The following is a 24,624-nucleotide window of genomic DNA, read 5'->3' on the forward strand; positions in this document are numbered from 1 at the left end:
CTCAATGCTCTGTCGGAGGCTCAGTGCTCTCTCTGAGGCTCAGTGTTCTCTCTGAGGCTCAGTGCTCTGTCTGAGGCTCAGTGCTCTCTCTATGAGGCTCAGTACTCTCTTTGAGGCTCAGTGCTCTCTCTTCGAGGCTCAGTGCTCTCTTTGAGGCTCAGTGCTCTCTCTGAGGCTCAGATTTCTCTCTGAGGCTCAGATTTCTCTCTGAGGCTCAGTGCTCTGTCGGAGGCTCAGTGCTCTCTCTGATGCTCAGTGTTCTCTCGGAGGCTCAGTGCTCTGTCGGAGGCTCTGTGCTCTGTCGGAGGCTCAGTGCCCTGTCGGAGGCTCAGTGCTCTGTCTGAGGCTCAGTGCTCTCTCTGAGGCTCAGTGCTCTCTCTGAGGCTCAGGGCTCTGTCGGAGGCTGAGTGCTCTGTCTGAGGCTCAGTGCTCTCTCTGAGGCTCAGTGTTCTATCTGAGGCTCAGTGCTCTGTCGGAGGCTCAGTGTTCTCTCTGAGGCTCAGTGCTCTCTCTGAGGCTCAGTGCTCTGTCTGAGGCGCAGTGCTCTCTCTTTGAGGCTCAGTGTTCTCTCTGAGGCTGAATGCTCTCTCTGAGGCTCAGTGCTCTGTCGGAGGCTCAGTGCTCTGTCGGAGGCTCAGTACGCGGTCTGAGGCTCACTGTGCTCTCTGAGGCTGAATGCTCTCTCTGAGGCTCAGTGCTCAGTCTGAGGCTCAGTGCTCTGTCTGAGGCTCAGTGCTCTCTCTGAGGCTCAGTGCGCGGTCTGAGGCTCAGTGCTCTGTCTGAGGCTCAGTGCTCTCTCTGAGGCTCAGTGCGCGGTCTAAGGCTCAGTGCTCTGTCTGAGGCTCAGTGCTCTGTCTGAGGCTCAGTGCTCTCTCTGAGGCTAAGTGCGCGGTCTGAGGCTCAGTGCTCTGTCTGAGGCTCAGTGCTCTCTCTGAGGCTCAGTGCGCGTCTGAGGCTCAGTGCTCTGTCTGAGGCTCAGTGCTCTGTCTGAGGCTCAGTGCTCTGTCGGAGGCTCAGTGCTCTCTCTGAGGCTCAGTGCTCTCTCTGAGGCTCAGTGTTCTCTCTGAGGCTCAGTGTTCTCTCTGAGGCTCAGTGCTCTGTTGGAGGCTCATTGTTCTCTCTGAGGCTCAGTGCTCTCTCTGAGGCTCAGTGTTCTCTCTGAGGCTCAGTGCTCTGTCGGAGGCTCAGTGCTCTGTCGGAGGCTCAATGCTCTGTCGGAGACTCAGTGCTCTCTCTGAGGCTCAGTGTTCTCTCTGAGGCTCAGTGTTCTGTCTGAGGCTCAATGCTCTCTCTGAGGCTCAGTGCTCTCTCGGAGGCTCAGTGTTCTCTCTGAGGCTCAGTGCTCTGTCTGAGGCTCAGTGCTCTCTCTTTGAGGCTCAGTGCTATGTCGGAGGCTCAGTGCTCTCTCTGAGGCTCAGTGTTCTCTCGGAGGCTCAGTGCTCTGTCGGAAGTTCTGTGCTCTGTCGGAGGCTCAGTGCTCTGTCGGAGGCTCAGTGCTCTCTCTGAGGCTCAGTGCTCTCTCTGAGGCTCAGTGCTCTCTCTGAGGCGCAGGGCTCGGTCGGAGGCTGAGTGCTCTGTCTAAGGCTCAGTGCTCTCTCTGAGGCTCAGTGTTCTATCTGAGGCTCAGTGCTCTGTCGGAGGCTCAGTGCTCTCTCTGAGGCTCAGTGCGCGGTCTGAGGCTCAGTGTTCTCTCTGAGGCTCAGTGCTCTCTCTGAGGCACAGTGCTCTGTCTGAGGCTCAGTGCTCTCTCTTTGAGGCTCAGTGTTCTCTCTGAGGCTGAATGCTCTCTCTGAGGCTCAGTGCTCTGTCGGAGGCTCAGTGCTCTGTCGGAGGCTCAGTGCTCTCTCTGAGGCTCAGTGCGCGGTCTGAGGCTCAGTGTTCTCTCAGAGGCTGAATGCTCTCTCTGAGGCTGAGTGCTCTGTCTGAGGCTCAGTGCTCTGTCTGAGGCTCAGTGCTCTCTCTGAGGCTCAGTGCTCTCTCTGAGGCTCAGTGTTCTGTCTGAGGCTCGGTGTTCTCTCTGAGGCTCAGTGCTCTGTCTGAGACTCAGTCAGTGCGCGGTCTGAGGCTCAGTGTTCACTCTGCGGCTGAATGCTCTCTCTGAGGCTCAGTGCTCTGTCGGAGGCTCAGTGCTCTGTCGGAGGCTCAGTGCTCTCTCTGAGGCTCAGTGCTCTCTCTGAGGCTCAGTGTTCTGTCTGAGGCTCAGTGTTCTCTCTGAGGCTCAGTGTTCTCTCTGAGGCTCAGTGCTGGTAGCACAGTTTTGGGCAGCACGGTAGCACAAGTGATTAGCACTGTGGCTTCACAGCGCCAGGGTCCCAGGTTCGATTCCCCGCTGGGTTACTGTCTGTGCGGAGTTTGCACGTTCTCCCCGTGTCCGCGTGGGTTTCCTCCGGGTGCTCCGGTTTCCTCCCACAGTCCAAAGACGTGCAGGTTAGGTGGATTGGCCATGCTAAATTACCCGTAGTGTCCATAAGGGTTGGGAGGGGTTTTTGGGTTGCGGGGATAAGGTGGAAGTGAGGGATTAATGTGGGTCGGTGCAGACTCGATGGGCCGAATGGCCTCCTTCTGCACTGTATGTTCTATGTAATCTATATGTAATCTATGCTCTGTCGGAGGCTCAGTGCTCTGTCGGAGGCTCAGTGCTCTCTCGGAGGCTCAGTGCTCTCTCTGAGGCCCAGTGCTCTGTCGGAGGCTCAGTGCTCTGTCGGAGGCTCAGTGCTCTGTCGGAGGCTCAGTGCTCTGTCTGAGGCTCAATGCTCTCTCTGAGGCGCAGTGCTCTGTCGGAGGCTCAGTGCTCTCTCTGACGCTCAGTGCGCGGTCTGAGGCTCAGTGTTCTCTCTGAGGCTGAATGCTCTCTCTGAGGCTCAGTGCTCTGTCTGAGGCTCAGTGCTCTCTCTGAGGCTCAGTGCACGGTCTGAGGCTCAGTGCTCTCTCTGGGGCCCAGTGCTCTGTCGGAGGCTCAGTGCTCAGTCGGAGGCTCAGTGCTCTCTCGGAGGCTCAGTGCTCTCTCTGAGGCCCAGTGCTCTGTCCGAGGCTCAGTGCTCTGTCGGAGGCTCAGTGCTCTGTCTGAGGCTCAATGCTCTCTCTGAGGCTCAGTGCTCTGTCGGAGGCTCAGTGCTTTCTCTGAGGCACAGTGCGCGGTCTGAGGCTCAGTGTTCTCTCTGAGGCTGAATGCTCTCTCGGAGGCTCAGTGCTCTGTCTGAGGCTCAGTGCTCTGTCTGAGGCTTAGTACTCTCTCTGAGGCTCAGTGCGCGGTCTGAGGCTCAGTGCTCTGTCTGAGGCTCAGTGCTCTGTCTGCGGCTCAGTGCTCTCTCTGAGGCTCAGTGCTCTGTCGGAGGCTCAGTGCTCTGTCTAAGGCTCAGTGCTCTCTCTTTGAGGCTCAGTGCTCTCTTTGAGTCTCAGTGCTCTCTCTTTGAGGCTCAGTGCTCTCTTTGAGGCACAGTGCTCTCTCTGAGGCTCAGTGCTCTGTCGGAGGCTCAGTGCTCTCTCTGAGGCTCAGTGTCCTCTCGGAGGCTCTTTGCTCTGTCGGAGGCTCAGTGCTCTGTCTGAGGCTCAGTGCTCTCTCTGAGGCTCAGGGCTCTGTCGGAGGCTGAGTGCTCTGTCTGAGGCTCAGTCCTCTCTCTGAGGCTCAGTGTTCTGTCTGAGGCTCAGTGTTCTCTCTGAGGCTCAGTGCTCTGTCGGAGGCTCAGTGCTCTGTCTGAGGCTCAGTGCTCTGTCGGAGGCTCAGTGCTCTGTCTGAGGCTCAGTGCTCTGTCTGACGCTCAGTGTTCTGTCGGAGGCTCAGTGCTCTGTCGGAGGCTCAGTGCTCTCTCTGAGGCTCAGTGTTCTCTCTGAGGCTCAGTGCCCTCTCTGAGGCTCAGTACTCTGTCGGAGGCCCAGTGCTCTCTCTGAGGCTCAGTGCTCTGTCAGAGGCTCAGTGCTCTCTCTGACGCTCAGTGTTCTGTCTGAGGCTCGGTGTTCTCTCTGAGGCTCAGTGCTCTGTCGGAGGCTCAGTGCTCTGTCGGAGGCTCAGTGCTCTCTGTGAGGCTCAGTGCGCGGTCTGAGGCTCAGTGTTCTCTCTGAGGCTGAATGCTCTCTCTGAGGCTCAGTGCTCTGTCGGAGGCTCAGTGCTCTCTCTCTGAGGCTCAGTGCTCTCTCTCTGAGGCTCAGTGCTCTGTCTGAGGCTCAGTGCTGGTAGCACAGTTTTGGGCAGCACGGTAGCACAAGTGATTAGCACTGTGGCTTCACAGCGCCAGGGTCCCAGGTTCGATTCCCCGCTGGGTTACTGTCTGTGCGGAGTTTGCACGTTCTCCCCGTGTCCGCGTGGGTTTCCTCCGGGTGCTCCGGTTTCCTCCCACAGTCCAAAGACGTGCAGGTTAGGTGGATTGGCCATGCTAAATTACCCGTAGTGTCCATAAGGGTTGGGAGGGGTTTTTGGGTTGCGGGGATAAGGTGGAAGTGAGGGATTAATGTGGGTCGGTGCAGACTCGATGGGCCGAATGGCCTCCTTCTGCACTGTATGTTCTATGTAATCTATATGTAATCTATGCTCTGTCGGAGGCTCAGTGCTCTGTCGGAGGCTCAGTGCTCTCTCGGAGGCTCAGTGCTCTCTCTGAGGCCCAGTGCTCTGTCGGAGGCTCAGTGCTCTGTCGGAGGCTCAGTGCTCTGTCGGAGGCTCAGTGCTCTGTCTGAGGCTCAATGCTCTCTCTGAGGCGCAGTGCTCTGTCGGAGGCTCAGTGCTCTCTCTGACGCTCAGTGCGCGGTCTGAGGCTCAGTGTTCTCTCTGAGGCTGAATGCTCTCTCTGAGGCTCAGTGCTCTGTCTGAGGCTCAGTGCTCTCTCTGAGGCTCAGTGCACGGTCTGAGGCTCAGTGCTCTCTCTGGGGCCCAGTGCTCTGTCGGAGGCTCAGTGCTCAGTCGGAGGCTCAGTGCTCTCTCGGAGGCTCAGTGCTCTCTCTGAGGCCCAGTGCTCTGTCCGAGGCTCAGTGCTCTGTCGGAGGCTCAGTGCTCTGTCTGAGGCTCAATGCTCTCTCTGAGGCTCAGTGCTCTGTCGGAGGCTCAGTGCTTTCTCTGAGGCACAGTGCGCGGTCTGAGGCTCAGTGTTCTCTCTGAGGCTGAATGCTCTCTCGGAGGCTCAGTGCTCTGTCTGAGGCTCAGTGCTCTGTCTGAGGCTTAGTACTCTCTCTGAGGCTCAGTGCGCGGTCTGAGGCTCAGTGCTCTGTCTGAGGCTCAGTGCTCTGTCTGCGGCTCAGTGCTCTCTCTGAGGCTCAGTGCTCTGTCGGAGGCTCAGTGCTCTGTCTAAGGCTCAGTGCTCTCTCTTTGAGGCTCAGTGCTCTCTTTGAGTCTCAGTGCTCTCTCTTTGAGGCTCAGTGCTCTCTTTGAGGCACAGTGCTCTCTCTGAGGCTCAGTGCTCTGTCGGAGGCTCAGTGCTCTCTCTGAGGCTCAGTGTCCTCTCGGAGGCTCTTTGCTCTGTCGGAGGCTCAGTGCTCTGTCTGAGGCTCAGTGCTCTCTCTGAGGCTCAGGGCTCTGTCGGAGGCTGAGTGCTCTGTCTGAGGCTCAGTCCTCTCTCTGAGGCTCAGTGTTCTGTCTGAGGCTCAGTGTTCTCTCTGAGGCTCAGTGCTCTGTCGGAGGCTCAGTTCTCTCTGCGGCTCAGTGCTCTGTCGGATGCTCAGTGCTCTCTCTGTTTCAGTGCTCTCTTTGAGGCTCAGTGTTCTCTCTGAGGCTGAATGCTCTCTCTGAGGCTCAGTGCTCTTCGGAGGCTCAGTGCTCTGTCGGAGGCTCAGTGCTCTCGCTGAGGCTCAGTGCGCGGTCTGAGGCTCAGTGTTCTCTCTGAGGCTGAATGCTCTCTCTGAGGCTCAGGGCTCTGTCGGAGGCTGAGTGCTCTGCCTGAGGCTCAGTATTCTCTCTGAGGCTCAGTGCTCTGTCGGAGGCTCAGTGCTCTCTCTGAGGCCCAGTGCTCTGTCGGAGGCTCAGTGCTCTCTCTGAGGCTCAGTGCTCTCTCTGAGGCTCAGTGTTCTCTCTGAGGCTGAATGCTCTCTCTGAGACTCAGTGCTCTGTCGGAGGCTCAGTGCTCTGTCGGAGGCTCAGTGCTCTCTGTGAGGCTCAGTGCGCGGTCTGAGGCTCAGTGCTCTGTCTGAGGCTCAGTGCTCTCTCTGAGGCTCAGTGCTCTGTCGGAGGCTCAGTGCTCTGTCTGAGGCTCAGTGCTCTGTCGGAGGCTCAGTGCTCTGTCTGAGGCTCAGTGCTCTGTCTGACGCTCAGTGTTCTGTCGGAGGCTCAGTGCTCTGTCGGAGGCTCAGTGCTCTCTCTGAGGCTCAGTGTTCTCTCTGAGGCTCAGTGCCCTCTCTGAGGCTCAGTACTCTGTCGGAGGCCCAGTGCTCTCTCTGAGGCTCAGTGCTCTGTCAGAGGCTCAGTGCTCTCTCTGACGCTCAGTGTTCTGTCTGAGGCTCGGTGTTCTCTCTGAGGCTCAGTGCTCTGTCGGAGGCTCAGTGCTCTGTCGGAGGCTCAGTGCTCTCTGTGAGGCTCAGTGCGCGGTCTGAGGCTCAGTGTTCTCTCTGAGGCTGAATGCTCTCTCTGAGGCTCAGTGCTCTGTCGGAGGCTCAGTGCTCTCTCTCTGAGGCTCAGTGCTCTCTCTCTGAGGCTCAGTGCTCTGTCTGAGGCTCAGTGCTGGTAGCACAGTTTTGGGCAGCACGGTAGCACAAGTGATTAGCACTGTGGCTTCACAGCGCCAGGGTCCCAGGTTCGATTCCCCGCTGGGTTACTGTCTGTGCGGAGTTTGCACGTTCTCCCCGTGTCCGCGTGGGTTTCCTCCGGGTGCTCCGGTTTCCTCCCACAGTCCAAAGACGTGCAGGTTAGGTGGATTGGCCATGCTAAATTACCCGTAGTGTCCATAAGGGTTGGGAGGGGTTTTTGGGTTGCGGGGATAAGGTGGAAGTGAGGGATTAATGTGGGTCGGTGCAGACTCGATGGGCCGAATGGCCTCCTTCTGCACTGTATGTTCTATGTAATCTATATGTAATCTATGCTCTGTCGGAGGCTCAGTGCTCTGTCGGAGGCTCAGTGCTCTGTCTGAGGCTCAATGCTCTCTCTGAGGCGCAGTGCTCTGTCGGAGGCTCAGTGCTCTCTCTGACGCTCAGTGCGCGGTCTGAGGCTCAGTGTTCTCTCTGAGGCTGAATGCTCTCTCTGAGGCTCAGTGCTCTGTCTGAGGCTCAGTGCTCTCTCTGAGGCTCAGTGCGCGGTCTGAGGCTCAGTGCTCTCTCTGGGGCCCAGTGCTCTGTCGGAGGCTCAGTGCGCGGTCTGAGGCTCAGTGTTCTCTCTGAGGCTCAATGCTCTCTCTGGGGCCCAGTGCTCTGTCGGAGGCTCAGTGCGCGGTCTGAGGCTCAGTGTTCTCTCTGAGGCTGAATGCTCTCTCTGAGGCTCAGTGCTCTGTCTGAGGCTCAGTGTTCTCTCTGAGGCTCAGTGCTCTGTCGGAGGCTCAGTGCTCTGTCGGAGGCTCATTGCTCTGTCCGACGCTCAGTGCTCTGTCGGGGGCTCAGTGCTCTCTCTGAGGCTCAGTGCTCTGTCGGAGGATCAGTGCTCTCTCTGAGGCTCAGTGCTCTGTCGGAGGCTCAGTGCTCTGTCGGAGGCTCAGTGCTCTGTCGGAGGCTCAGTGCTCTCTCTGAGGCTAAGTGTTCTCTCTGAGGCTCAGTGCTCTGTCGGAGGCCCAGTGCTCTCTCTGAGGCTCAGTGCGCTGTCGGAGGCTCAGTGCTCTCTCTGAGGCTCAGTGTTCTGTCTGAGGCTCGGTGTTCTCTCTGAGGCTCAGTGTTCTGTCGGAGGCTCAGTGCTCTGTCGGAGGCTCAGTGCTCTCTCTGAGGCTCAGTGCGCGGTCTGAGGCTCAGTGTTCTCTCTGAGGCTGAATGCTCTCTCTGAGGCTCAGTGCTCTGTCGGAGGCTCAGTGCCCTGTCGGAGGCTCAGTGCTCTCTCTGAGGCTCAGTGTTCTGTCTGAGGCTCAGTGCTCTCTCTGTGGCTCAGTGTTCTGTCTGAGGCTCAGTGTTCTGTCTGAGGCTCAGTGTTCTCTCTGAGGCTCAGTGTTCTCTCTGAGGCTCAGTGCTCTGTCGGAGGCTCAGTGCTCTGTCGGAGGCTCAGTGCTCTCTCGGAGGCTCAGTGCTCTCTCTGAGGCCCAGTGCTCTGTCGGAGGCTCAGTGCTCTGTCGGAGGCTCAGTGCTCTGTCTGAGGCTCAATGCTCTCTCTGAGGCTCAGTGCTCTGTCGGAGGCTCAGTGCTCTCTCTGAGGCTCAGTGCTCTCTCTGAGGCTCAGTGCTCTGTCGGAGGCTCAGTGCTCTGTCGGAGGCTCAATGCTCTCCCTGAGGCTCAGTGCTCTGTCGGAGGCTCAGTGCTCTGTCGGAGGCTCAGTGCTCTCTCTGAGGCTCAGTGCTCTCTCTGAGGCTCAGTGTTCGCTCTGAGGCTCAGTGCTCTGTCGGAGGCTCAGTGTTCTGTCGGAGGCTCAATGCTCTGTCGGAGGCTCAGTGCTCTCTCTGAAGCTCAGTGTTCTCTCTGAGGCTCAGTGCTCTGTCTGAGGCTCAGTGCTCTCTCTTTGAGGCTCAGTACTCTCTTTGAGGCTCAGTGCTCTCTCTTCGAGGCTCAGTGCTCTCTTTGAGGCTCAGTGCTCTCTCTGAGGCTCAGATTTCTCTCTGAGGCTCAGATTTCCCTCTGAGGCTCAGTGCTCTGTCGGAGGCTCAGTGCTCTCTCTGATGCTCAGTGTTCTCTCGGAGGCTCTGTGCTCTGTCGGAGGCTCAGTGCCCTGTCGGAGGCTCAGTGCTCTGTCTGAGGCTCAGTGCTCTCTCTGAGGCTCAGTGCTCTCTCTGAGGCTCAGTGCTCTCTCTGAGGCTCAGGGCTCTGTCGGAGGCTGAGTCCTCTGTCTGAGGCTCAGTGCTCTCTCTGAGGCTCAGTGTTCTATCTGAGGCTCAGTGCTCTGTCGGAGGCTCAGTGCTCTCTCTGAGGCTCAGTGCGCCGTCTGAGGCTCAGTGTTCTCTCTGAGGCTCAGTGCTCTCTCTGAGGCTCAGTGCTCTGTCTGAGGCGCAGTGCTCTCTCTTTGAGGCTCAGTGTTCTCTCTGAGGCTGAATGCTCTCTCTGAGGCTCAGTGCTCTGTCGGAGGCTCAGTGCTCTGTCGGAGGCTCAGTACGCGGTCTGAGGCTCACTGTTCTCTCTGAGGCTGAATGCTCTCTCTGAGGCTCAGTGCTCAGTCTGAGGCTCAGTGCTCTGTCTGAGGCTCAGTGCTCTCTCTGAGGCTCAGTGCGCGGTCTGAGGCTCAGTGCCCTGTCTGAGGCTCAGTGCTCTCTCTGAGGCTCAGTGCGCGGTCTGAGGCTCAGTGCTCTGTCTGAGGCTCAGTGCTCTGTCTGAGGCTCAGTGCTCTCTCTGAGGCTCAGTGCGCGGTCTGAGGCTCAGTGCTCTGTCTGAGGCTCAGTGCTCTCTCTGAGGCTCAGTGCGTGGTCTGAGGCTCAGTGCTCTGTCGGAGGCTCAGTGCTCTCTCTGAGGCTCAGTGTCCTCTCGGAGGCTCTTTGCTCTGTCGGAGGCTCAGTGCTCTGTCTGAGGCTCAGTGCTCTCTCTGAGGCTCAGTGCTCTGTCGGAGGCTCAGTGCTCTGTCTGAGGCTCAGGACTCTGTCGGAGGCTGAGTGCTCTGTCTGAGTCTCAGTGCTCTGTCTGAGGCTCAGTCCTCTCTCTGAGGCTCAGTGTTCTGTCTGAGGCTCAGTGTTCTCTCTGAGGCTCAGTGCTCTGTCGGAGGCTCAGTTCTCTCTGCGGCTCAGTGCTCTGTCGGATGCTCAGTGCTCTCTCTGAGGCTCAGTGCTCTCTTTGAGGCTCAGTGTTCTCTCTGAGGCTGAATGCTCTCTCTGAGGCTCAGTGCTCTTCGGAGGCTCAGTGCTCTGTCGGAGGCTCAGGGCTCTGTCGGAGGCTCAGTGCTCTGTCTGAGGCTCAGTCCTCTCTCTGAGGCTCAGTGTTCTATCTGAGGCTCAGTGTTCTCTCTGAGGCTCAGTGCTCTGTCGGAGGCTCAGTTCTCTCTGCGGCTCAGTGCTCTGTCGGATGCTCAGTGCTCTCTCTGAGGCTCAGTGCTCTCTTTGAGGCTCAGTGTTCTCTCTGAGGCTGAATGCTCTCTCTGAGGCTCAGTGCTCTTCGGAGGCTCAGTGCTCTGTCGGAGGCTCAGTGCTCTCGCTGAGGCTCAGTGCGCGGTCTGAGGCTCAGTGTTCTCTCTGAGGCTGAATGCTCTCTCTGAGGCTCAGTGCTCTGTCTGAGGCTCAGGGCTCTGTCGGAGGCTGAGTGCTCTGCCTGAGGCTCAGTGCTCTCTCTGAGGCTCAGTGTTCTGTCTGAGGCTCAGTATTCTCTCTGAGGCTCAGTGCTCTGTCGGAGGCTCAGTGCTCTCTCTGAGGCCCAGTGCTCTGTCGGAGGCTCAGTGCTCTCTCTGAGGCTCAGTGCTCTCTCTGAGGCTCAGTGTTCTCTCTGAGGCTGAATGCTCTCTCTGAGACTCAGTGCTCTGTCGGAGGCTCAGTGCTCTGTCGGAGGCTCAGTGCTCTCTCTGAGGCTCGGTGCGCGGTCTGAGGCTCAGTGCTCTGTCTGAGGCTCAGTGCTCTCTCTGAGGCTCAGTGCTCTGTCGGAGGCTCAGTGCTCTGTCTGAGGCTCAGTGCTCTGTCGGAGGCTCAGTGCTCTGTCTGAGGCTCAGTGCTCTGTCTGACGCTCAGTGCTCTGTCGGAGGCTCCGTGCTCTGTCGGAGGCTCAGTGCTCTCTCTGAGGCTCAGTGTTCTCTCTGAGGCTCAGTGCCCTCTCTGAGGCTCAGTACTCTGTCGGAGGCCCAGCGCTCTCTCTGAGGCTCAGTGCTCTGTCGGAGGCTCAGTGCTCTCTCTGACGCTCAGTGTTCTGTCTGAGGCTCGGTGTTCTCTCTGAGGCTCAGTGCTCTGTCGGAGGCTCAGTGCTCTGTCGGAGGCTCAGTGCTCTCTGTGAGGCTCAGTGCGCGGTCTGAGGCTCAGTGTTCTCTCTGAGGCTGAATGCTCTCTCTGAGGCTCAGTGCTCTGTCGGAGGCTCAGTGCTCTCTCTCTGAGGCTCAGTGCTCTCTCTCTGAGGCTCAGTGTTCTCTCTGAGGCTCAGTGTTCTCTCTGAGGCTCAGGGCTCTGTCGGAGGCTGAGTGCTCTCTCGGAGGCTCAGTGCTCTCTCTGAGGCCCAGTGCTCTGTCGGAGGCTCAGTGCGCGGTCTGAGGCTCAGTGTTCTCTCTGAGGCTGAATGCTCTCTCTGAGGCTCAGTGCTCTGTCTGAGGCTCAGTGTTCTCTCTGAGGCTCAGTGCTCTGTCGGAGGCTCAGTGCTCTGTCGGAGGCTCATTGCTCTGTCCGACGCTCAGTGCTCTGTCGGAGGCTCAGTGCTCTCTCTGTGGCTCAGTGCTCTGTCGGAGGATCAGTGCTCTCTCTGAGGCTCAGTGCTCTGTCGGAGGCTCAGTGCTCTGTCGGAGGCTCAGTGCTCTCTCTGAGGCTAAGTGTTCTCTCTGAGGCTCAGTGCTCTGTCGGAGGCCCAGTGCTCTCTCTGAGGCTCAGTGCTCTGTCGGAGGCTCAGTGCTCTCTCTGAGGCTCAGTGCGCGGTCTGAGGCTCAGTGTTCTCTCTGAGGCTGAATGCTCTCTCTGAGGCTCAGTGCTCTGTCGGAGGCTCAGTGCCCTGTCGGAGGCTCAGTGCTCTCTCTGAGGCTCAGTGTTCTGTCTGAGGCTCAGTGCTCTCTCTGAGGCTCAGTGTTCTGTCTGAGGCTCAATGTTCTGTCTGAGGCTCAGTGTTCTCTCTGAGGCTCAGTGTTCTCTCTGAGGCTCAGTGCTCTGTCGGAGGCTCAGTGCTCTGTCGGAGGCTCAGTGCTCTGTCGGAGGCTCAGTGCTCTCTCTGAGGCCCAGTGCTCTGTCGGAGGCTCAGTGCTCTGTCGGAGGCTCAGTGCTCTGTCTGAGGCTCAATGCTCTCTCTGAGGCTCAGTGCTCTGTCGGTGGCTCAGTGCTCTCTCTGAGGCTCAGTGCTCTCTCTGAGGCTCAGTGCTCTGTCGGAGGCTCAGTGCTCTGTCTGAGGCTCAATGCTCTCCCTGAGGCTCAGTGCTCTGTCGGAGGCTCAGTGCTCTGTCGGAGGCTCAGTGCTCTCTCTGAGGCTCAGTGCTCTCTCTGAGGCTCAGTGTTCTCTCTGAGGCTCAGTGCTCTGTCGGAGGCTCAGTGTTCTGTCGGAGGCTCAATGCTCTGTCGGAGGCTCAGTGTTCTCTCTGAGGCTCAGTGCTCTGTCTGAGGCTCAGTGCTCTCTCTTTGAGGCTCAGTACTCTCTTTGAGGCTCAGTGCTCTCTCTTCGAGGCTCAGTGATCTCTTTGAGGCTCAGTGCTCTCTCTGAGGCTCAGATTTCTCTCTGAGGCTCAGATTTCTCTCTGAGGCTCAGTGCTCTGTCGGAGGCTCAGTGCTCTCTCTGATGCTCAGTGTTCTCTCGGAGGCTCAGTGCTCTGTCGGAGGCTCTGTGTTCTGTCGGAGGCTCAATGCCCTGTCGGAGGCTCAGTGCTCTGTCTGAGGCTCAGTGCTCTCTCTGAGGCCCAGTGCTCTCTCTGAGGCTCAGGGCTCTGTCGGAGGCTGAGTGCTCTGTCTGAGGCTCAGTGCTCTCTCTGAGGCTCAGTGTTCTATCTGAGGCTCAGTGCTCTGTCGGAGGCTCAGTGCTCTCTCTGAGGCTCAGTGCGCCGTCTGAGGCGCAGTGCTCTCTCTTTGAGGCTCAGTGTTCTCTCTGAGGCTGAATGCTCTCTCTGAGGCTCAGTGCTCTGTCGGAGGCTCAGTGCTCTGTCGGAGGCTCAGTGCGCGGTCTGAGGCTCACTGTTCTCTCTGAGGCTGAATGCTCTCTCTGAGGCTCAGTGCTCTGTCTGAGGCTCAGTGCTCTGTCGGAGGATCAGTGCTCTCTCTGAGGCTCAGTGCTCTGTCGGAGGCTCAGTGCTCTGTCGGAGGCTCAGTGCTCTGTCTGAGGCTCAGTGCTCTGTCGGAGGCTCAGTGCTCTCTCTGAGGCTAAGTGTTCTCTCTGAGGCTCAGTGCTCTGTCGGAGGCCCAGTGCTCTCTCTGAGGCTCAGTGCTCTGTCGGAGGCTCAGTGCTCTCTCTGAGGCTCAGTGTTCTGTCTGAGGCTCAGTGTTCTGTCGGAGGCTCAGTGCTCTGTCGGAGGCTCAGTGCTCTCTCTGAGGCTCAGTGCGCAGTCTGAGGCTCAGTGTTCTCTCTGAGGCTGAATGCTCTCTCTGAGGCTCAGTGCTCTGTCGGAGGCTCAGTGCCCTGTCGGAGGCTCAGTGCTCTCTCTGAGGCTCAGTGTTCTGTCTGAGGCTCAGTGCTCTCTCTGAGGCTCAGTGTTCTGTCTGAGGCTCAGTGTTCTGTCTGAGGCTCAGTGTTCTCTCTGAGGCTCAGTGTTCTCTCTGAGGCTCAGTGCTCTGTCGGAGGCTCAGTGCTCTGTCGGAGGCTCAGTGCTCTCTCGGAGGCTCAGTGCTCTCTCTGAGGCCCAGTGCTCTCTCTGAGGCTCAGTGCTCTGTCGGAGGCTCAGTGCTCTGTCTGAGGCTCAATGCTCTCCCTGAGGCTCAGTGCTCTGTCGGAGGCTCAGTGCTCTGTCGGAGGCTCAGTGTTCTCTCTGAGGCTCAGTGCTCTGTCTGAGGCTCAGTGCTCTCTCTTTGAGGCTCAGTACTCTCTTTGAGGCTCAGTGCTCTCTCTTCGAGGCTCAGTGATCTCTTTGAGGCTCAGTGCTCTCTCTGAGGCTCAGATTTCTCTCTGAGGCTCAGATTTCTCTCTGAGGCTCAGTGCTCTGTCGGAGGCTCAGTGCTCTCTCTGATGCTCAGTGTTCTCTCGGAGGCTCAGTGCTCTGTCGGAGGCTCTGTGTTCTGTCGGAGGCTCAGTGCCCTGTCGGAGGCTCAGTGCTCTGTCTGAGGCTCAGTGCTCTCTCTGAGGCTCAGTGCTCTCTCTGAGGCTCAGGGCTTTGTCGGAGGCTGAGTGCTCTGTCTGAGGCTCAGTGCTCTCTCTGAGGCTCAGTGTTCTATCTGAGGCTCAGTGCTCTGTCGGAGGCTCAGTGCTCTCTCTGAGGCTCAGTGCGCCGTCTGAGGCGCAGTGCTCTCTCTTTGAGGCTCAGTGTTCTCTCTGAGGCTGAATGCTCTCTCTGAGGCTCAGTGCTCTGTCGGAGGCTCAGTGCTCTGTCGGAGGCTCAGTACGCGGTCTGAGGCTCACTGTTCTCTCTGAGGCTGAATGCTCTCTCTGAGGCTCAGTGCTCTGTCTGAGGCTCAGTGCTCTGTCGGAGGATCAGTGCTCTCTCTGAGGCTCAGTGCTCTGTCGGAGGCTCAGTGCTCTGTCGGAGGCTCAGTGCTCTGTCTGAGGCTCAGTGCTCTGTCGGAGGCTCAGTGCTCTCTCTGAGGCTAAGTGTTCTCTCTGAGGCTCAGTGCTCTGTCGGAGGCCCAGTGCTCTCTCTGAGGCTCAGTGCTCTGTCGGAGGCTCAGTGCTCTCTCTGAGGCTCAGTGTTCTGTCTGAGGCTCAGTGTTCTGTCGGAGGCTCAGTGCTCTGTCGGAGGCTCAGTGCTCTCTCTGAGGCTCAGTGCGCGGTCTGAGGCTCTGTGTTCTCTCTGAGGCTGAATGCTCTCTCTGAGGCTCAGTGCTCTGTCGGAGGCTCAGTGCCCTGTCGGAGGCTCAGTGCTCTCTCTGAGGCTCAGTGTTCTGTCTGAGGCTCAGTGCTCTCTCTGAGGCTCAGTGTTCTGTCTGAGGCTCAGTGTTCTGTCTGAGGCTCAGTGTTCTCTCTGAGGCTCAGTGTTCTCTCTGAGGCTCAGTGCTCTGTCGGAGGCTCAGTGCTCTGTCGGAGGCTCAGTGCTCTCTCGGAGGCTCAGTGCTCTCTCTGAGGCCCAGTGCTCTGTCGGAGGCTCAGTGCTCTGTCGGAGGCTCAGTGCTCTGTCTGAGGCTCAATGCTCTCTCTGAGGCTCAGTGCTCTGTCGGAGGCTCAGTGCTCTCTCTGAGGCTCAGTGCTCTCTCTGAGGCTCAGTGCTCTGTCGGAGGCTCAGTGCTCTGTCTGAGGCTCAATGCTCTCCCTGAGGCTCAGTGCTCTGTCGGAGGCTCAGTGCTCTGTCGGAGGCTCAGTGCTCTCTCTGAGGCTCAGTGCTCTCTCTGAGGCTCAGTGTTCTCTCTGAGGCTCAGTGCTCTGTCGGAGTCTCAGTGTTCTGTCGGAGGCTCAATGCTCTGTCGGAGGCTCAGTGCTCTCTCTGAGGCTCAGTGTTCTCTCTGAGGCTCAGTGCTCTGTCTGAGGCTCAGTGCTCTCTCTTTGAGGCTCAGTACTCTCTTTGAGGCTCAGTGCTCTCTCTTCGAGGCTCAGTGATCTCTTTGAGGCTCAGTGCTCTCTCAGAGGCTCAAATTTCTCTCTGAGGCTCAGATTTCTCTCTGAGGCTCAATGCTCTGTCGGAGGCTCAGTGCTCTCTCTGATGCTCAGTGTTCTCTCGGAGGCTCAGTGCTCTGTCGGAGGCTCTGTGCTCTGTCGGATGCTCAGTGCCCTGTCGGAGGCTCAGTGCTCTGTCTGAGGCTCAGTGCTCTCTCTGAGGCTCAGTGCTCTCTCTGAGGCTCAGGGCTCTGTCGGAGGCTGAGTGCTCTGTCTGAGGCTCAGTGCTCTCTCTGAGGCTCAGTGTTCTATCTGAGGCTCAGTGCTCTGTCGGAGGCTCAGTGCTCTCTCTGAGGCTCAGTGCGCCGTCTGAGGCTCAGTGTTCTCTCTGAGGCTCAGTGCTCTCTCTGAGGCTCAGTGCTCTGTCTGAGGCGCAGTGCTCTCTCTTTGAGGCTCAGTGTTCTCTCTGAGGCTGAATGCTCTCTCTGAGGCTTAGTGCTCTGTCGGAGGCTCAGTGCTCTATCGGATGCTCAGTACGCGGTCTGAGGCTCACTGTTCTCTCTGAGGCTGAATGCTCTCTCTGAGGCTCAGTGCGCGGTCTGAGGCTCAGTGCTCTGTCTGAGGCTCAGTGCTCTCTCTGAGGCTCAGTGCTCTCTCTGAGGCTAAGTGCTCTGCCTGAGGCTCAGTGCTCTCTCTGAGGCTCAGTGCGCGGTCTGAGGCTCAGTGCTCTGTCTGAGGCTCAGTGCTCTGTCTGAGGCTCAGTGCTCTGTCGGAGGCTCAGTGCTGTCTCTGAGGCTCAGTGCTCTCTCTGAGGCTCAGTGTTCTCTCTGAGGCTCAGTGCTCTGTTGGAGGCTCAGTGCTCTGTCGGAGGCTCAATGCTCTGTCGGAGGCTCAGTGCTCTCTCTGAGGCTCAGTGTTCTCTCTGAGGCTCAGTGTTCTGTCTGAGGCTCAGTGCTCTCTCTTTGAGGCTCAGTGTTCTCTCTGAGGCTGAATGCTCTCTCTGAGGCTCAGTGCTCTGTCGGAGGCTCAGTGCTCTGTCGGAGGCTCAGTGCTCTCTCTGAGGCTCAGTGCGCGGTCTGAGGCTCAGTGCTCTCTCAGAGGCTGAATGCTCTCTCTGAGGCTGAGTGCTCTGTCTGAGGCTCATTGCTCTGTCTGAGGCTCAGTGCTCTCTCTGAGGCTCAGTGCTCTCTCTGAGGCTCAGTGTTCTGTCTGAGGCTCGGTGTTCTCTCTGAGGCTCAGTGTTCTGTCGGAGGCTCAGTGTTCTGTCTGAGGCTCAGTGCTCTCTCTGAGGCTCAGTGCTCTGTCTGAGGCTCAGTCAGTGCGCGGTCTGAGGCTCAGTGTTCACTCTGAGGCTGAATGCTCTCTCTGAGGCTCAGTGCTCTGTCGGAGGCTCAGTGCTCTGTCGGAGGCTCAGTGCTCTCTCTGAGGCTCAGTGTTCTCTCTGAGGCTCAGTGTTCTCTCTGAGGCTCAGTGCTCTGTCGGAGGCTCAGTGCTCTCTCGGAGGCTCAGTGCTCTCTCTGAGGCTCAGTGTTCTCTCTGAGGCTGAATGCTCTCTCTGAGGCTCAGTGCTCTGTCTGAGGCTCAATGCTCTCTCTGAGGCTCAGTGCTCTGTCGGAGGCTCAGTGCTCTCTCTGAGGCACAGTGCGCGGTCTGAGGCTCAGTGTTCTCTCTGAGGCTGAATGCTCTCTCTGAGGCTCAGTGCTCTGTCTGAGGCTCAGTGCTCTGTCTGCGGCTTAGTACTCTCTCTGAGGCTCAGTGCGCGGTCTGAGGCTCAGTGCTCTGTCTGAGGCTCAGTGCTCTGTCTGCGGCTCAGTTGTCTCTCTGAGGCTCAGTGCTCTGTCGGAGGCTCAGTGCTCTGTCTAAGGCTCGGTGCTCTCTCTTTGAGGCTCAGTGCTCTCTTTGAGGCTCAGTGCTCTCTCTTTGAGGCTCAGTGCTCTCTTTGAGGCACAGTGCTCTCTCTGAGGCTCAGTGCTCTGTCGGAGGCTCAGTGCTCTCTCTGAGGCTCAGTGTCCTCTCGGAGGCTCAGTGCTCTGTCGGAGGCTCAGTGGTCTGTCTGAGGCTCAGTGCTCTCTCTGAGGCTCAGTGCTCTGTCGGAGGCTCAGTGCTCTGTCTGAGGCTCAGGGCTCTGTCGGAGGCTGAGTGCTCTGTCTGAGGCTCAGTCCTCTCTCTGAGGCTCAGTGTTCTGTCTGAGGCTCAGTGTTCTCTCTGAGGCTCAGTGCTCTGTCGGAGGCTCAGTTCTCTCTGCGGCTCTGTGCTCTGTCGGATGCTCAGTGCTCTCTCTGAGTCTCAGTGCTCTCTTTGAGGCTCAGTGTTCTCTCTGAGCCTGAATGCTCTCTCTGAGGCTCAGTGCTCTTCTGAGGCTCAGTGCTCTGTCGGAGGCTCAGTGCTCTCGCTGAGGCTCAGTGCGCGGTCTGAGGCTCAGTGTTCTCTCTCAGGCTGAATGCTCTCTCTGAGGCTCAGTGCTCTGTCTGAGGCTCAGGGCTCTGTCGGAGGCTGAGTGCTCTGCCTGAGGCTCAGTGCTCTCTCTGAGGCTCAGTGTTCTGTCTGAGGCTCAGTATTCTCTCTGAGGCTCAGTGCTCTGTCGGAGGCTCAGTGCTCTCTCTGAGGCCCAGTGCTCTGTCGGAGGCTCAGTGCTCTCTCTGAGGCTCAGTGCTCTCTCTGAGGCTCAGTGCGCGGTCTGAGGCTCAGTGCTCTGTCTGAGGCTCAGTGCTCTCTCTGAGGCTCAGTGCTCTGTCGGAGGCTCAGTGCTCTGTCGGAGGCTCAGTGCTCTGTCTGAGGCTTAGTGCTCTGACGCTCAGTGTTCTGTCGGAGGCTCAGTGCTCTGTCGGAGGCTCAGTGCTCTGTCGGAGGCTCAGTGCTCTCTCTGAGGCTCAGTGTTCTCTCTGAGGCTCAGTGCCCTCTCTGTGGCTCAGTACTCTGTCGGAGGCCCAGTGCTCTCTCTGAGGCTCAGTGCTCTGTCGGAGGCTCAGTGCTCTCTCTGACGCTCAGTGTTCTGTCTGAGGCTCGGTGTTCTCTCTGAGGCTCAGTGCTCTGTCGGAGGCTCAGTGCTCTGTCGGAGGCTCAGTGCTCTCTCTGAGGCTCAGTGCGCGGTCTGAGGCTCAGTGTTCTCTCTGAGGCTGAATGCTCTCTCTGAGGCTCAGTGCTCTGTCTGAGGCTCAGTGTTCTCTCTGAGGCTCAGTGTTCTCTCTGAGGCTCAGGGCTCTGTCGGAGGCTGAGTGCTCTCTCGGAGGCTCAGTGCTCTCTCTGAGGCCCAGTGCTCTGTCGGAGGCTCAGTGCTCTGTCGGAGGCTCAGTGCTCTCTCTGAGGCTCAGTGCGCGGTCTGGGGCTCAGTGCTCTCTCGGAGGCTCAGTGCTCTCTCTGAGGCCCAGTGCTCTGTCGGAGGCTCAGTGCTCTGTCTGACGCTCAGTGCTCTGTCGGAGGCTCAGTGCTCTGTCGGAAGCTCAGTGCTCTCTCTGAGGCTCAGTGCTCTGTCGGAGGCTCAGTGCTCTCTCTGAGGCTCAGTGCTCTGTCTGAGGCTCAGTGTTTTCTCTGAGGCTCAGTGTTCTCTCTGAGGGTCAGTGCTCTCTCTGAGGCTCAGTGCTCTGTCGGAGGCTCACTGCTCTCTCTGAGGCTCAGTGCTCTCTCTGAGGCTCGGTGCTCTGACGGAGGCTCAGTGCTCTCTCTGAGGCTCAGTGTTCTGTCTGAGGCTCGGTGTTCTCTCTGAGGCTCAGTGTTCTGTCGGAGGCTCAGTGTTCTGTCTGAGGCTCAGTGCTCTGTCGGAGGCTCAGTGCTCTCTCTGAGCCCCAGTGTTCTCTCTGAGGCTCAGTGCTCTCTCTGAGGCTCAGTGTTCTGTCTGAGGCTCAGTGCTCTCTCTGAGGCTCAGTGTTCTGTCTGAGGCTCAGTGTTCTCTCTGAGGCTCAGTGCTCTGTCGGAGGCTCAGTGCTCTCTCGGAGGCTCAGTGCTCTCTCGGAGGCTCAGTGCTCTCTCTGAGGCCCAGTGCTCTGTCGGAGGCTCAGTGCTCCGTCGGAGGCTCAGTGCTCTGTCTGAGGCTCAGTGCTCCGTCGGAGGCTCAGTGCTCTGTCTGAGGCTCAGTGCTCCGTCGGAGGCTCAGTGCTCTCTCTGAGGCTCAGTGCTGCGTCGGAGGCTCAGTGCTCTGTCGGAGGCTCAGTGCTCTCTCTGAGGCTCAGTGCTCTGTCGGAGGCTCTGTCAGAGGCTCTGTCGGAGGCTTAGTGCTCTGTCAGCGGCTCTGTCAGAGGCTCAGTGCTCTGTCAGAGGCTCTGTCAGACGCTCAGTGCTCTGTCAGAGGCTCAGTGCTCTGTCAGAGGCTCTGTCAGACGCTCAGTGCTCTGTCAGAGGCTCAGTGCTCTGTCAGAGGCTCTGTCAGAGGCTCAGTGCTCTGTCAGTTGCTCTGTCAGAGGCTCAGTGCTCTGTCAGAGGCTCAGTGCTCTGTCGGAGGCTCTGTCGGAGGCTCAGTGCTCTGTCGGAGGCTCTGTCGGAGGCTCAGTGCTCTGTCAGAGGCTCAGTGCTCTGTCGGAGGCTCAGTGCTCTGTCGGGGGCTCAGTGCTCTGTCGGGGGCTCAGTGCTCTGTCGGAGGCTCAGTGCTCTGTCGGGGGCTCGGTGTTCTCCCGCAGCAGCTGCTTGTGGGCAAGATCACAGTGGACCCCAGAGCGTAGCCGATCCCTGATTAACTAATCGGTAAGGGTGTCAAACGCACATTTTCTCTGAGATTTTCAAGGTGCCCATATATGATTGAATCGATTCATCAGAACTTTGGTTTGTACAGTTAAACGCATGCCTGTCGAGTATTGTATTCTTCACGGGCAAGCAAATGTTTTCAAACTTTTTAAAGATTTTTTCTCCTCCATTTGAAAGACAAACAATTAAAATTTCACTGTAAGCTTGTACCTATTTTGATTAGTCCAATAATCTGGCACCGCAGTGGATGCACCACCCCTTTTCAAACTTGGCTCAGTTGTCCGCATTGTTCTCATCGAACACGAGTGGGTCAATGCATCTAAGGCCTTGTGCCATACTGCCAACTCCTGACATCATGTAGAAATGCAGGGTTTCAATGACGGGCGACCCAAGGACTTCTAACAACATTAGTTTATCCAGTACTCTGAGCAGCTCGTACATGCTGTATCTCTGCCCGCACTCCAGGGAGAAGCACTGCGCTTCTGTCGTGTGACCCCTTCAATTAGCCGCGTCATCACATGGCCACTCGGTCTACAGATTGCACAACAATTGCCCAGGGCATACAATTGCACAGGATATTCAAACTTCCTTTGGACCATTTCCCTGCACTGGGAACCATCTGAAAATGCCATTTAAATTACAAACTTATGATAGTTCTGACTGTCCTACAGTATTAGTTACTTCCATCAACTCCATAGAATCCCTACAGTACAAAATCTGCACTGACCCGCCGAAAGAATGCTCTACCTAGGCCCACTCCCCCGCCCTATCCCCATAACACTGCGCATTGATCATGGTCAGTTCACCTAATCTGTACATTTTTGGACTGTGGGAGGAAACAGGAGCACCCAGAGGAAACCCACAGAGACACGGGGAGAATATGCACATTCCACACAGTCACCCAAGGCCGGAATCGAACCCTGGTCCCTGGTGCTGTGAGACAGCAGTGCTAACTACTGTGCCAGCATGCCGCCTTTCTGGTTTATGGCTAACCATTGTACTCACCTCCTCGCCTCCGCACCATCCAAACCGCACCCCTCCCCCGCCCCCACTCCCCAGCAAACCTTTGTGCTGACTGTCCCTTTAGGGGCAACACAGCAGAAGCAGGTCACTTGGCATTGACGGACTGTGAGTGCATAGTCACCTGTTGGGCTGGAGGCCTCCCTTAGGCAGAAGACATGTAGAAGATTTGTGGCTGCTGGCCTCCGTACAGCTTTTCTTATTCATAAATACCTTTCGTGTTTCTAAAGCATTTGAGAGCGTGCATCATTACACGTTTCTTCAGTATTTTCTGCTTTATTTCAGATCTCCATCATCTGCAGCATATTTCCTCTTTGACAAGCCATGAAGGAGGTAAGTCTATAAGATAAGATTGGGATACGATTGGGAGGATGTGGGGTAGCATTAGGCCAGGGAAGGGTTTTGGTCGGGATGAGGGGGGTGGGGTCATGTTGGTTCAAGCCCGAAGGTTGGTCTGGTTGGGTTGACCCTGAGGGAGGGGTGGATTCAGGTCGAGTTAGATCTAAGTGGAGGGTATTCTGGGATGTTGAGGAGGAAACCTTTTGGGTATCACAGATGTTCTACATCATGAAACTAAACGCCTGGCAATTGCAGATCTACTGGCATATCAGAACCTCATAATCCATGGAATCAAGGCAGATCAACCTCAGGGGGCTGTTTAGCACAGGGCTAAATCGCTGGCTTTGAAAGCAGACCAAGGCAGGCCAGCAGCACGGTTCAATTCACGTACCAGCCTCCCCGAACAGGCGCCGGAATGTGGCGACTAGGGGCTTTTCACAGTAACTTCATTTGAAGCCTACTTGTGACAATAAGCGATTTTCATTTCATTTTTCATTTCATGTCAGTGAGGGTTGAGGGGAATATTGGTAGGGGTTTGAGGGGGTGGAGGAGTTCTCGGGGTGGTGGGTGGATTCATATAGAATCATAGAATCATTGAATTTACAGTGCAGAAGGAGGCCATTCGGCCCATCAATTCTGCACTGGCCATTAAGCACCCCACTTAAGCCCACACCACCACCCTATTCCCGTAACGCAGGAACCCTATCTAACCTTTTTGGTCACTAAGGGCAATTTATCATGGCGAATCCATCTAACCTGCACATCTTTAGACTGTGGGAGGAAACAGAAGCCCCAAAGGAAACCCACGCAGACATGGGGAGGATGTGCAGACTCCGCACAGACAGTGAACCAAGCCGGGAATCAAACCTGGGACCCTGGAGCTGTGAAGCAACTGTGCTAACCACTGTGCTACCGTGCTGCCCCTACCGTGAGTTCTCGGGATGGACTGAGACGCGTGGTGAGGAAGGAGTGAGGGTGGTAATGGGGGTGATGGGGAAGTTTGTGGGGGAAGTCCCATGGAGGGGTGGGGGAATCCGTGCTGGTCAGTATTATGGTTACCTAGAAGCTAGAAGTGGGTTTAATTCTTCTATCTTTTTCTGGATAACTACTGCTGGAGGACAGTCGAAACCACCTGAAGCTTGCGATTTAAATCACATTTTCAGATGGTTCCCAGGGCAGGGCAATTGTCCAAAGGAAATTTGAACTTCCCGGGCAATTACTGCGCAATTCACACCTGGAAAAATCCAAGGAAATCTTTGAGTTTCCCCCAGATACATTTCCCTGGTGCTCAAAGGTCACAGCCTTTTAGTTTCGTCTGATGTTCATTAAATAGCAAGTGCCGGCATTCTCCAGTATGTATCATGAAAATCACTCCATAGAAGCATGTATTTTAAAGTAGTGACAGTTGTCATATGCCTTTCAGAGACAGCTGCATTACATCACTAGAAGGGAAATGTGCTATAAGATTCAGTTATAGTTTCACTTTTGCTTTGAGCAGGGCACAACCCACAGCTCTGATATCTTCAAGTCTTATATCTATGTATAACTGTTCTTATGTGCCTCGTCTTAATAAATGAACCCACAACCTGTCCACTCAATCCCGTATGAGCAATTGGTGCCCATATCATTATGGTAACTCAACATGGTGATCAGTGGTGGAAAGACCAATGGCAGCAATATTAATTACAGGTATGACCCGGTGAACAGCCTTACATCATGCTGCATGCATCAGCAGGCCCTTGACATTTTGGTCAGACCAAGTCGCAACTTGGAGAGTGCTGAAGCACAGTTGGTGACTGCGAAGAAACGCTTTGAAGACAGAGTGCCAAGAGAGTGCTCAAATAAAGCAGATGGATCAGACATGGTGCAATTGTAGAACATAGGCTGTCAGTTCAGTGAGTGGGACAGTGTGCCAAGAGGACTAGTGCCAGTTAGCTTAATCAGCAAAGGTGAATGACCAGGGCATGGGTGGGATTGATAGTGAGTAAGGGAGGGTCTACCAAAAACAAGTCATAAAAACTGGGCCAGAGAATGTTGCGATTATAACGGGTGGCTTGTGGCGTTACTGAACAGATAGTTGAAGCAAAGACACCATTACCCTGTAGTGCGAGATATCCGACCATATCTTGTATTTGCAGGCAGAGCTTTAGAAAAACATTCAAAAGAGGCGACAGCGACACTCATTCCAGGCAGAACCGAAGAAGCAAGGTCAAAGATGTTGTCAGAATGTCCACAAATTCCCATATTTGAATTGGGATGCAGCTGACATACTATCCAACTTCAAAATGTTTATGCAGCATACAGAGCGAGGCGGCGGAATTCTCCATGTCTGAAACTAGTGTTAATGCCGATGCAGAATTTGTGGAGTTCCCCGACAGGAAAACTGGTGCCGCACCTGGACCGATTCCGGTACTGTTAAGGGGCTAGGGTCTAATGAGAAACGGTGCCGGATTCGCCGGTTTCGCGATTGACACTCAGGAGGCTGACAAGCTACACCCGCAGAGACACATTTCACTCCCCACACACACCATCCCAGTCAACAACATGGCAGCAAGACACGCAGCCCCACATTTGGCAGATGCCGAGCTGGAGACCCTTCTTAATGCCATGGAGGAGAGGAGGGTGACCCTGTACCCTGGCCCAGGAAGGAGGCTGTCAGCCGGTGCTGTTAGTCGCGCCTGGGCGCAGGTGGCAGAGGCGGTCAGCACCGTGGGCAATGTAGTCCGGACCGGCCAGCAGTGCAGAAAAAGTTAGAAGAATTTAATCCACTTCCATTAAATCCATAGAATCCCTACCGTGCAGTAGGCGGCCATTCAACACTTCAAATCTGCACTGACCCTCCGAAAGAACACTCTACCTCGGCCCACTCCCCTGCCCTATGGGTCTGGTTTAGCACAATGAGCTAAACAGCTGGCTTGTAATGCACAACAAGGCCAGCAGCACGGTTCAATTCCCGTACCGGCCTCCCCGAACAGGCGCCAGAATGTGGCTACTAGGAGCTTTTCACAGTAACTTCATTGAAGCCTACTTATGACACTAAGCGATTATTGTTATGATTATTATTATCCCCGTTACGCTACTCATTGATCATGGTCAGTCCACCTAATCTGTACATTTTTGGACTGTGCGAAGAAACCGGAGCACACAGAGGAAACTGTAGCCACCTGAGTTGGCCACTCCCCGACTTAAAATGGAGATCCGCAAAGAATTCAGGGAAATTCAGTCAAGTCAGGAAAAACTAGCAGGTGCAAAGTTTCCTGTGTATTAGAACTTGCAGAAACCCAGACAGCACTG

The 24,624-nt window shown here is 56.4% G+C and overlaps 1 protein-coding gene across 4 annotated transcripts in view; it reads left to right on the forward strand.

Annotated features, from left to right (window-relative positions):
• ttc29 (tetratricopeptide repeat domain 29) overlaps positions 1 to 24,624 on the forward strand; it is an 830,052-nt gene that overhangs the window by 738,254 nt on the left and 67,174 nt on the right. For all 4 annotated transcript variants that reach the window (XM_072496097.1, XM_072496099.1, XM_072496098.1 and 1 more), the window contains exon 13: positions 21,277 to 21,324. In XM_072496097.1, the coding sequence (XP_072352198.1) occupies positions 21,277 to 21,324 (48 nt within the window). The remainder of the gene's footprint in view (positions 1 to 21,276; positions 21,325 to 24,624) is intronic.

The sequence above is a fragment of the Scyliorhinus torazame genome, chromosome 3 (assembly GCF_047496885.1).
Source record: "Scyliorhinus torazame isolate Kashiwa2021f chromosome 3, sScyTor2.1, whole genome shotgun sequence".
NCBI classification, from domain to species: Eukaryota; Metazoa; Chordata; class Chondrichthyes; order Carcharhiniformes; family Scyliorhinidae; genus Scyliorhinus; species Scyliorhinus torazame.